The sequence below is a fragment of the Podarcis raffonei genome, chromosome 2 (assembly GCF_027172205.1).
Source record: "Podarcis raffonei isolate rPodRaf1 chromosome 2, rPodRaf1.pri, whole genome shotgun sequence".
In the NCBI taxonomy this organism is placed as follows: domain Eukaryota; kingdom Metazoa; phylum Chordata; class Lepidosauria; order Squamata; family Lacertidae; genus Podarcis; species Podarcis raffonei.
Genome location: NC_070603.1, coordinates 119,701,785 through 119,714,849, shown reverse-complemented (window position 1 = coordinate 119,714,849; position 13,065 = coordinate 119,701,785). Strand labels below are relative to the sequence as shown.

General features: G+C 40.8%; 1 protein-coding gene across 1 annotated transcript; it reads right to left on the bottom strand.

Moving 5' to 3' along the window:
* Positions 1 to 498: 498 nt before the first annotated feature.
* LOC128408814 (vomeronasal type-2 receptor 26-like) lies at positions 499 to 12,058 on the bottom strand. Its single transcript, XM_053378837.1, has 6 exons — positions 11,856 to 12,058; positions 10,489 to 10,786; positions 8,981 to 9,796; positions 2,694 to 2,921; positions 1,864 to 1,990; positions 499 to 1,403 (listed from the first exon to the last, which is right to left on the bottom strand). The coding sequence occupies exons 1-6, from the start codon at positions 12,056 to 12,058 to the stop codon at positions 499 to 501; spliced, it is 2,577 nt and encodes an 858-aa protein (XP_053234812.1).
* Positions 12,059 to 13,065: the final 1,007 nt, after the last annotated feature.

Sequence of the window (13,065 nt, the reverse complement as noted above, 5' to 3'; positions counted from 1 at the left end):
GAAAAAAATCATCACTCTTTCTTGCCAGCTCAAAAGCAAGTAAGTCCTGAGACACCGTGAAGAGCAACAGATTTATCAGAGCACAATTATCTCAGTCTTTTTAACATAATGTTTGTGAAGGAAAATACAGATACTAATTGTATGTACAATGAAGAACAATTCATATCTCGAAGTTCAACATGCTTTAAATGGCATTTTTCTTACCATGTTTATTCCCCCCTCCTAAGAACCCTCCCATTGTGGTGTGTGTGTGTGTGTGTATATATGCAGGAAGTGCCAAAGAACCTGAATTTTAAGAGAAAGACATTCAGCTCTCCAGGTTAAAATAGCACAATTAAAAATAAAATTTAAACATTTAGACACTTCTTAAAGGTTTGAAAAGTAACCATCAGAAAAGGAGCCATAAACATGCTTTTAAATCTAAGAAGCTACATTTGCAAGGCAAGTATGTCTATTTCAACACTACTGCGCTGGACACAGTTGAGGAAAATGCGTCATTTAAGAACCAACTTTTGTTGTCAGATGCTCCTTTGTGTTCAGCTCAGGCCTGAGTAAAATTATGTAGCACTTGGGAAAGAAGATGCAGACCAGAAGCCCAGCACTGGAGGCCAAGATAGAGAAGATCTGCACGGCCACCATGTATTTCCCCTTTGTGCTCAGATAGGAGGGCACAAAGGAGACCCAAACACTGCAGAAGACCAGCATGCTGAAGGTGATCAGCTTGGCTTCATTGAAGGCCCCAGGTAGCTTCCTAGCTAAGAAAGCCACTGTGAAGCAGATGGAGGCCAGGAAGCCCATGTAGCCAAGGGCAGCATAAAACATGGCAACAGACCCTTCATTGCATTGCAGAATGATCTCTCTGGGCTGGGAATGCATGTCAGACTCTGGGAAGGGAGGAGAGATTCCCAGCCAGATGATGCAGATGGCAACTTGGACAATGGAACAGGAAATGACAATGGAGCTGGCCAGACTCTTCCCCAGCCATTTCTTCACTCTGTTCCCTGGCTTTGTGGCCAGGAAGGCCAGCACCACAGTGATGGTTTTGGCCAAAACAGAAGAGATGGAAACTGAGAAGATGATGCTGAAAGCCATTTGTCGGAGAAGACAAGTCACTTTCCTTGGCCTTCCAATGAAGAGGAAGGAGGACAAAAAGGAAAGCAAGAGGGAAACAAGGAGGATATAAGAGAGGTCCCTGTTATTGGCTTTGACTATGGGAGTTTCCTGGAATATAATGAATATTCCTAGCACAACACACGTGGTTAGGGATAAGAATAGGGCAAAGGAAGCTTGGAAGATTCCCAAAGGTTCTTCATAAGCCAGGAAGGTGATGATCTTGTAGAAACATTGAACTCTGGCCTTGTTTGGATGCTGATCTTCTGGACACCTGGTGCAACGCTCTGCATCTGGAAAGAACACAAGGAATAACAACTTTACTGCTTTTCCTTAACAAAAACTAATACCAAAGTGTTCCCCACTAAAAGAAAATATAAAAACCATTGTGTACAACTAGGGAGAGTAATTATTTGTATTAATAATATTACGGGATAGGAAAATGACACTCAAAAGGGACCTTGTTGGACTCAACTATATGAAACATTTGTGCCTGACAATCATCTGGGAGTTCATGGTGCCTCTTGTGCCAAGTTTGACTAACAGTCAAAGTAATGTCAAATTCCCGTATCTCAGGATTTCTAATTGTCATTCGATGTGTCAATACAGCATGTATGAACACCCAATGGGGAAAATGCCCAGTTGTGTTGTAGCAGTGCATCAGTTCTAGAACTCCCTTTAATAAACCCTGGACACCAGAAAGATCCTTTGTCCTCTTCCCCAAGGGCAGGTCTTTCTGCTGGTGTCACCCACCTTCCTGAGTGGCCATTGTTCCTTCCGCACAGGGAACGCAGTCATAGCAGCAGAGCAGCATTCCTTCCTGAACTACCTTGAAGAATCCAGGCTGGCAACTTTCCACACACCTGGAAGTAGGCAGGGGCTGAGCATAAAGGGGCATCAAGGAAAATGTGTTAAGGCTGCTGTGTTAAGGATGATAGCAATGTATTACTTAATTGATTATCTGTGACCACAGTTATAGACTGCTTGATTGCAGCAAAACCTCTCATGAGAATGTTTCCCTGTTTGATCCAAGCCCTAGTTCCTTCTGCTTCCTTTCCCCTGTTGCTCAGCTCTGTTTCAGTTTCCCCTCTTGTACATGATGAAGTGTCATGATCACTGTATTAATCAGAGGTAGCTGAACTTTATTCATTTGAGATCCATAGTTAAATTTCCTAGAAGGGTTCAAGTTAGGAGTTCATCTCTTTATGCAAACAAATCTATTGCACCCTTTTCTGGAAGTTGTTCCATAGAAAATGGATTTACAGGAGCATTTCAGGAAATATTGCCAGCACTGAGGCTGCTAAAAGCCACACTCTCCTACATATTTTAAGTTTTAAATGGTTTAAATATGACGGGGAAGGGGAAAACCAGTGGCCACATCATCTAGTTACTAAAACACCCGCCTTGAAATTTCACTCCCATAGCAGCTGATTCATGCATATACAGAGTTTCACAGGGACCCACTCTTAGATCTTCAAGAAATGCAGAAGGCATTTGAAGGCAGTGCAACACAAAACATGGTGGCATGATTTGAACTTATCGGATGGGAAATCTAATAAAATGAAACAAATTATTTCCCCCACCTTGCTGAGCCATTTGGGGCACACAGTGGCATTCTGGTCCATGGTGCACTTTAGGTCTAGGGATTTCTGCCTTCTGATGCTCCCAATGATCTCTCTAAGAAGGGACCGATTTGGAAACACCACCCAGTTCACGATGTCTAGGTCAGCTGCCAGTTCCCCGTTCTCATCCAAATACACTCCGTCCATTGAAGAATTGTAAAACTGGGCATCTCCCAGGAAAGAGTGGAGCTAGAATGGCAGAGAAAAGGGCCGCATATGGAACAGGGGAAACAACACTGACTATTCAACTCTGCACATTTCATGCTTGGATCTGCTCTCATTTGGGATTGGCTACAGAGTGTCAGGGACTGGTTGGGCAGTCTGAGGAATTGTGGGAAGCACCAGGAAGCGAACCCTCAAGGGAACCCTCAGGGGAGGAAGGCTCAGAGGCAGGGGATTGGTGGTGGGAGACTGAGGAGAGGTCAGAGGAAGAAGATTGCGATAAGGGGCTAGATGCTGAAGGGGCAACAGGGTTTGGTGAGCAGGGAGAGTCGGTGATGGGGAGCAGTACAGACTGTGAGGCTGAAGCAGAGGAGAGGGGTAAGAGGCTGCTGGAGAATCCAAGGACTCTTTCTCTCCTGCTGAAACAAGCTGCCCTCCTCCCTGGTCTCCAAGAACATGTAGGATAATGAAAAGGGCAGACCAGAGACCAGAGATGCCTTAGAAAGGGCAGAAGGCAGGTCCCTTCAGTTCTGGCAACTGCTCTATAGGGGCCAGACCGAATGGGAAGGGTTGCTGAGTTGTATGCTGGTTTTCTTGAGTAAATAGTTAACAATTGACTGCCTCTGTGTTCTGAGCTGCATGTTACTCTTGGGATTGGCTACAGAGTGTCAGGGACTGGTTGGGCAGTTTGGTGGGAAGCACCAGCCAGGGAACCCCCAGGGGAGGAAGGCTCAGAGCCAGGGGATTGGTGGTGGGACACTGAGGAGAGCTCAGAGGAAGAAGATTGCAATGAGGGGCTGGATGCTGAAGAGGCAACAGGGTTTAGTGAGCAAGGAGAGTCGGTGATGGGGAGCAGTTCAGACTCTGAGGCTGAAGCAGAGGAGAAGGGTGAAGAGGCTGCTGGAGAAGCCAATGACCTTTTGGGAATGATAAGGACAGAAATATCTAAATTGTACAAAAAATTATTTATGTATGCAACTACAGCAGCTAATCTCCTAAGAAAGGAAAGAAGCAGAAGTCCCTGCAAATGAGAAATGGATACAAAATCTAATGCAATATGCAGAAATGGTAAAACTTACCGGAAGAATAAGAAACCATCATAACAAACTTTTTATAAAAGTATTTTGAAATGGTTTATTGAATATTTACAGATAAATTTCAAACATCTAAAAACATTGGCAGGATTATTGTAACATCCTGCAATTTCATAAGAATATATATTTAAAGTAGATCATTTAAAGAGCAAATTATATGAATTTGGATATGCAGAAGATATTAAAAAGTATATTTAAGGAACCATAGAAGGAGGGGGAAGGAAGTCAGTCTTTGAAATATTAAGATGATTGTAAAACTAATTAAATGTATAAATTAGAAGCAGTATGGCGTCGAACATAAAGAAAGTGGAAATCTGCCCAAAAACCTTCTCCGACCATAACGCAGTTAAGATGGTGATGAAGCAAACAACAATTGGTTCCTTCAGATGGAGAATGAATGACACTTTATTTAGAGACGAGGAGATTTGCAAGAAGGCCCAAAAAACTTTGAAAGATTATTTTGAAATCAACTTAAGGACTAAAGTAGAAAAAAGAATAGTATGGGACGCAAGTAAAGCCGTGATGAGAGGGTTCTTGATACAACAAAATTCATTAAAGAAAAGAAAGCAAAATGAGAGGAAAGAGAAAATCTTGGAAAAGATAAAAGAAGGGGAAAGGAAACTAAGACTGAAGCCAAAATCGCAAGAGATTTTAAGAGAAATTAAATTGTATCAAACACAATATATGGAACTGATGAATCAAGAAATAGAATGGAAAATTAAACAAATGAGACAAAAGACTTTTGAATCTGCAGATAAATGTGGCAAGTTATTGGCTTGGCAAATAAAGAAGAGACAAAAACTCAACACGGTAACAAACTTAGAAGTGGAAGGAAAGAACATATGTAACCCAGTGGAAATTAGGAACTGTTTTCAGAGCTACTTTAGACAACTGTACACACAAGGGCCGCAGAAAGAAATGGACATACAACAATTCCTCGAGAAAAATGGGCTGAAAAAGATTTCGCAGGAAAGTAAGACTATTTTGAACCAGGAGATATCAGCACAGGAAATAGAAGATGCCATTCAAAGTATGACGTTGGGCAAATCACCTGGACCGGATGGACTGACTTCCAAATATTACAAAGTTTTGAAGGAAGGGTTGATACAACCTTTGAAGGAAGTCTGCAACGAGATCATGGAGGGGAGGAAGGCACCCGATACGTGGAGGGAGGCCTACATTACACTTATACCAAAGACAGAGACTGAAAAGACCCAACTTAAGAACTACCGACCCATCTCGTTATTAAATGTGGATTACAAAATCTTTGCTGACATTTTAGCAAAGAGATTGAAAAGAGTTTTGATGGAGGAGATTCATGGGGATCAAGCGGGCTTTCTCCCGAAAAGACATTTGTAAACAATGTGGTTACAGAAGAGTTCAAGATTGAAAAAGGGACACGTCAGGGGTGTCCTATCTCCCCACTACTTTTTATATCGGTCCTGGAGGTTTTGCTTAATATGATCAGGAGGGACCAGTTGGTTAAAGGGATCCAGGTCGGAGCTAAACAATACAAATTGAGAGCATTTGCAGATGACCTAGTACTTACATTACAGGAGCCAGAAGCTAGTACGAAAAGAGTTTTGGAAATAATTCAAGAGTTTGGTCAAATGGCAGGATTTAAATTGAATAAGTTAAAGACTAAGGTATTGGAGAAAAATTTAACACAGGTTGAAAAAGAAAGGTTTCAGAATGAGACGGGGTTGACTGTGGTTAAAAAAGTGAAATACTTGGGTATAAATATGACAGCTAAGAATGTGAACTTATTTAAAGATAATTATGAAAAAACTTGGACAGAAGTGAAAAAAGATTTGGAGATTTGGTCAAACTTGAAGCTTTCCTTGTTAGGCCGAATTGCAGTTATAAAAATGAATGTATTGCCAAGAATGTTGTTTTTGTTCCAAGCATTACAAATAATGGATAAAATGGACTGTTTCAAGAAGTGGCAGAAAGATATATCTAAATTTGTCTGGCAGGGCAAGAAGCCCAGAATTAAATTTAAGATATTAACGGATTCAAAGGAAAGAGGGGGGTTTGCCCTGCCAGACTTTAAACTGTACTATGAAGCGGCAGCTTTCTGCTGGCTAAAAGATTGGCTGCTTCTTGAAAACACAGACATTTTGGATTTGGAAGGTTTTAATAATATTTTTGGGTGGCATGCATATTTGTGGTATGACAAGGTTAAAGCACATAAAAGTTTTAAAAACCATATTGTCAGAAAAGCACTATTAAATGTCTGGGTCAGATATAAAGATTTGCTGGAAAACAAAACCCCAAGGTGGTTGTCGCCAATGGAAGCTAAGGCAGTTAAAAAGTTAAATATGGAGTCGAAGTGGCCAAGATATTGGGAAATTCTGGAAAAGGAAGGGGACAAACTGAGATTGCAGAGTTTTGAGAAATTAAAAGGGAAGGTGAGAGATTGGTTGCACTATCACCAAATAAATGAAGTGTTTAAATTGGACAGTAAAATTGGCTTCCAGGTGGAAAAATCAAAATTGGAGACTGAATTGTTAGAATCCAGTACTAAGAATCTGTCAAAAATGTACAATTTGCTGCTGAAATGGAATACACAAGATGAAACGGTTAAATCAACTATGATTAAATGGGCTCAGGACATTGGTCATAATATTTTGTTTGCTGACTGGGAAAAGTTGTGGACCACCGGGATGAAATTCACGGCATGTAATGCCTTAAGAGAAAACATTATGAAAATGATTTATAGGTGGTACATAACCCCAGTCAAGCTTGCAAAGATTTACCATTTGCCTGATAATAAATGTTGGAAATGTAAAGAAAAGGAAGGTACATTTTTTCACCTTTGGTGGACGTGCCCGAAGATTAAGGCATTCTGGGAAATGATCTATAATGAATTAAAAAAGGTATTTAAATATACCTTCACTAAGAAACCAGAGGCCTTTCTCTTGGGCATTGTCGGCCAAGGGGTGTTAAAGACGGATATAACTTTCTTTATGTATGCTACAACAGCAGCTAGAATACTCATTGCAAAGTACTGGAAGACACAGGATCTACCCACACTGGAAGAATGGCAGATGAAGGTGATGGACTACATGGGCTTGGCAGAAATGACGAGCAGAATCCGAAACCAGGGAAGAGAAGCAGCGGAAGAAGAATGGAAAAAGTTTAAGGACTATTTAAAGAAATATTACAAAATTAATGAAAGTTAGAATGATGTTGGACTGGAAAGTAAATGGTTACTATTAGCAATGGTTAAGACAAGGAGAATAAGGAAGATTAGCTTAAATTTAAAGTAAAATAAGGGAAGATTTGCTGAGTAATTGATTAGAATTTGGAATACAGAAAAGGGAGGCATGAGGAAGTCGAGGAAGAAAGGTTTAAGAAATTAGGATATGAAATGGTACTTGTTTTCTTTCTTTTTGTTTTATTTTTTTGTTTTATTTTTGTTATTGTTTGTTTATGTATTTGTTGTTGTTATGTATTATGTATTGTTTGTGTGATTATAAAAACTGTTTAATAAAAATATTTTTTTTAAAAAATGTATAAATTAGAAAAGTACCGTATTTTTTGCTCTATAAGACTCACTTTTTCCTTCCTAAAAAGTAAGGGGGAATGTGTGTGCGTCTTATGGAGCGAATGCAGGCTGCGCAGCTATCCCAGAAGCCAGAACAGCAAGAGGGATTGCTGCTTTCACTGGCGCAGCGTTCCCCCTTGCTGTTCTGGCTTCTGAGATTCAGAATTTTTTTTTCTTCTTTTCCTCCTCCGAAAACTAGGTGCGTCTTGTGGTCTGGTGCTTCTTATAGAGCGAAAAATACGGTATAAATAAAACTATAAATAAGAAGCAAAGACCATTTGGGAAATGTTGCTGAGTTCTTTGTTGTTTTCTGTAATAACTAATAAAATGTATACATTTTAAAAGTATAAACAAAAAGTTTTAAAAAGATAAAAGACCATATGGGAATTGTTGCTGAGTCATATGCCATTTTCTTGAATAAATAGTTAAGAAGTGCCTGCCTCTGTGTTCTGAGCTGCATGTGACTCCAGTCTGCCACCAAAAGATGTACAATGAAGGTGCCAGACAGACTTCCCTGGAGACAGCATTCTCCCAAACGGGGAGCCACTGCAGAAAAGGCGCATTCTCGTGTTGCCACCCTCCAGACTTCTCATGATGGCGGCACACGAAGAAAGGCCTCAGATGATGACTTCAGCTATTATCTGCTCTCAATAAAAATATTCAAGATAAAAAATATTCAAGATACTCTATATGAAATGGAAAATTTAGTTCAAAGCATATTAATGGGATCGGAATATAAATACGCCAGAAATATGACAAATGTCCGTATACAGTGGACGCTCGGGTTGCGAAAGTGATCTGTGCGGGATGCATGTTTGCAACCTGCAGCGGTGTGTCAGCGCACACGGGGGTTGCGATTCAGCGCTTCTGCACATGCGCAACACCCGAATGCCAGAAGTAACCCGTTCCGGAGCTTCTGGGTTTCAGCGGGTTTGTAACCTGAAAAAACGCAACCTGAAGCATCTGTAACCCGAAGTATGACTGTGTATCAGACTCTATTGTAATGAGAAGATGAGTCACTCAGACACTTGATACAGGCTCCATCAACACGCACAATCTTTGGACAAAGGATAGAGCTTAGTGGAGCTCAGTAGGTGCCAAAGTATCACCCTAAACAGGAGGGAAGAAGGCTTTGGGAGAGAGAGCCTGTGCAATGCCATCTTCCCTGCCCAAGGGAATTCTTACGAAGGGGCTGGGGGTCAAATGGGCCACTGCAAGGCAGAGAAGAGATTAGGCCAGGGGTAGGAACTGTTCCCAGAGAGACTATCGTCTGAGAAGAGATAAAAAGGATTCAATTCAGGACACTTCACAAAGGGGTTTTCAAGATCTCACCTTCCCACCACATTCCCCAAGTTCTCAGGCAATCTCCAAGACAACCATTCAGGAATTGTACAATTGATTGTCATGTTTGGCTGAGATGTCATTGATGGGAAAGGAAATACCTGCCATGGTTGTAGCCTTTGAATTTCCAGACTGTTCTTCAACCTCCACTTTGATCTGGACAAGTACGCAGCATTTAAGGAACGCGCCACAGCTTGGACAGTGTTGTAAATCCTGTAGCTGTTTAGAGATAAGAGTCTTTCCAGATATTCTTGGGGCAGCATCTCCAGTTCCTCTCTTTCTCTGCATCTTGTCCATCGTTTCACTGACAATGTGTTCTTTAAATAGGAACAAGTAAAAACTTCCAGCCAAAACTGCTTAATTGCAAAGTAAAAGGCAGAAAAATCACCATATTTTGCCCATTTATTTGCCCCAATAGGGAAAGAAAGAATACTGTGAAAGTGCTGGAAATGTAAACCACTGTTGATTAACCCAATTAAGTCTACACTCAAATCCCACATAGGTGTGAAGATCAAGACTTTCCCCACAGTAGGTTTGATGAGCTGGTCAAATATCATTTCTGCAAGTTTAATTCCTAGAAAGAAATAAGTAGATTCTACGTAATATAAGAATACATGGACTTGTCGCCACTTTTCTGATGGAGCAAGTTTGAAATTCATACGGTATGGATTAAGTGGTGGAATGCTTTGTGAGACAGCAACACAACTGCCACTCTCTTCAAGCATAGGTGGCAATGTCTTCATGAACATCTCTCCGTTTTCAGTGTCTGGAGCAATGAGACCAATGAATGTCCATCGGAAGTGATGGAGCAGCTTGACAATTGCTGGGTAAACGGCCTCTTCTTTGGGGACCATCCGATAGAAAAAGGGGAACTGCCTCTTGTCATTCAGAACATGGGAGCCAAAAGCATAGTTGACCTGGCAAGAAAAGATCGACTGTTGGCTTGCATTGTTTGGGATCAAAGCTGAAATAATTCTTACCCCAAATAACATATATTTTCTTTATAAAGACACGTTGCTTTTTTTGCCCAGACTTTCCTTGGCACATAAGATTGCACCCCATCTTTATGTTTATGAAGTCCTTCAGTTCCTGTTTTCATCTTTCAAAATAAGCTTTTATCCTTCTATTTTACTGGTATTCTACTGTGCATTAGTATTCTACTTTACATTTAAACAATTTTCTTACTGCTTTATGTGGTGCACTACTAAAAGGTTTTTAAATTATTGAGTGGGTTATGAAAGTTTTCAATTAATAAACAAAATTTCATAGTTTCACTCAGGGGAAACTTTTCTGCTTTATTCAATTTTTAGTGGTATGGTAACTAGTATGAGGGAAGTTCCCTTCCTTCTCATTTTATATGCACAGGCATACAAACACACACACACACACACACACACACACACACACACACACAAATCCACATTTGACACAAATGGAAGGGAGGAAGGACAGGTAATATCCAAAAGAGCACAGCAATTCATCTGACCATTCCTTATCTCCTTTCTTCAATTCCTTGACATCCTATGTCTTCCTCATTCTGAGTTGACACCACCCAACACTTTCATGGCTGAGAACCTCAGTCAGATGATCCCACCATCTCCATTCCTACCTGTGGCATTTTATAGATGCTCAACATGCTTGAAACCTGGATGGAGTTCTCAGAGTCAGAGTCAGCCCCTTCAAGAACAGCAATCAAGTTATTCTGTCCTCCGCAGTTGTAGTTTGGAACATTCGCCTGTCTAGAAGAGACCAGGTCTACCAAAGCTTCATACGTCACCCTTCCTTGAAAAAAGTTTTCATAGATATTGTAGCCCAGAGTGGTGTTGGGCAAGAGCCTGGGATTCTGGTTGATCTCTTGGATGGCAAAGAAGAAGGACAGGGGCAGCCAGTACTTTGTTCCTGCTTTCCTGAAAAAATGTACATATCACAGCCTATAATCCAGTATTTAGTGAATAAATCACTTCCAACTCTTGCTTTTTTTGACAAGCTTCTAAGGATAATCTAAAGTCCTGGATTCTATTTCTAGAATTTAATCATACTGACACTGATCCAAGTTCAGATGTCTGACAGCCAATCCTCACTTATTGATGCCTGATTGTTGGGAAAGCCTTGTTCAGTCAATACTCATTATTCTATGGAAAACAAAACTAAAATAGAGTGAATTTTTCATGATGGAATTAGACGGGCACAGACTTTCAAAGAATAATAGGAGAGAAAAGGTTTTTAGAAGCTCATTAAATAACATGGAACATCTATTTTCCCCTTCTCTCACTCTCTCTCTCTTTTTTTAAAGATATTTATTAAAATTTTCAATTTTTTATGCAAACAAAAAGCAAAAAAAAAAAAATTAAAAAAACATATAGTTCATAAAACTTAATTTTCAATAACATATTTCTCTGACCTCCTCATACCTCCCCTTCTTGTATTCCAATTCAAATTATTTGTTCAGCAAATCCTTAACTCAAAGCATTACAGCTTATAAAAACACCTTATTTTCTAACCAACATCTTAAGTTATTATAACCTTAAATTTTTTCTTATAAAGAACCATTTTTTCATATTCCTTTATACCATTATAGCTAGTAACCACTCAATTTCAATCCAGCATCATTCAACATTCCTTAATTTTACAATATTTCTGTAAGTAGTCCTTAAATTTTTTCCAATCTTCTTCTGCCGACTCTTCTCCCTGGTCACGGATTCTGCCAGTCATTTCTGCCAATCTCTCACACTCTCCTCCGTTCCCCTCGGGTCCCTTCCAAGCCTGTTATTTTTATAAGTAATTTTATTGATTTGATTTAAAAAAGAATGCAAACATTAAAAAAGAAGGAAAATAAAGAATTAAAAATATAGACCCCAAAGCACCACAACCTGGCAGGACCAAAGTACACAGAAATACTACAGCTCCACAAGGATGATAAGTAAAAATCGATATTACACGGAGCAGCAGTAACCCCATCCCCATAAATTGACTTACTTACGAAAGCTGGTAGAGGGACGCTCATTGAAGTGCCACGGATTTAATACAGCAGCTGTGGCAGAGAAGATTCCATTAATGAGGTGGTCTCCTGGCCTGTAATAATTGAATGGCTCAATCCAGTCTCTCTCCAAAGTCAAGGGGCATTTTGCCTTCACTCCACAGTCTGCATGAGGCAGGAAGAGCAGGAGAAGCAGTACCATTCTGTGCCTGCTTGGAACACCTTCCTTGTCTGTGACTGCTCCCCTGAACTAGAAAGTAATTAGATAATGTTGATGGGATGCAACCAAGACTTCACAACTAGAAGGAATAGAGGTGAGCCTTGCACCCTTGTATAGCAATCTGCCTGTCCTAAATCTGAACCCCAATTCTGAGTGGTACACAAGGCGTTTATGTACCAATCCTTCCCTGCTCTGATGATATATCTTAATGACTGTATGTTGTTGTCAATTCTGATATCTCCTTGATTGGACTCAAAGGTGATCTTTGGACAAATCTCTGGAGCTTTGTTGAAAAGGTGATGAAAGAAAAACCCCTCTGTGATTTTGATAATTACAAAGGGAAGAAGCATGGCCTCTGAAATGTCCTGAATTCTTTACGTGGCTTCATGCGCAGGTGCAGGCTGGAGAAAAACATGTTTGCAAAAGCTCCCACATGCTCATTCAAACTCTGAGAGGCATAACAGAATGGGAAGCTGAATATGTCAAACTTTGGTGAAAGAAGCTCATTCCACACCCTCCAACATTCCTCTGATGTAAATAAGGAGGCACATATTTTGGTGCCGTGCTCTCGCAGGAGCCTGCTGACTTGCGCGATAGTACGGCACCACTGCAAGCTTGAGCAGGGTCATGCCTGGGATATGGAAGGCTGGAGGTTTAGAAGGGTCGTGCTTCTGTATCACAAGGGCTGACAGGGAAGTGCCGGGCCATTGCAGGTCAAGAAGAGGCTGGGGAGACAGCGAGGTCATCCTGGCTTGACTCCTTCAGCTCAAGAAGTTGCAGGAAACTTAGCTCCAGCCCCGCCATTCCCCTCTAGTTTCTCACTCTGGAGCCCTCCCCAACAGACAGAGATATGGGGGTGAGCTCCTCCCCTGGGTCTTTCTGTCAACATGTAGGACTCTTCTAGATCAGGGTGTGAGAGGAGGAGAGCCAGCAGGACTGAGACTGTTCTGCTGTGGGATGGCAGGTGTACCCTCTGATTCCTCACTGTC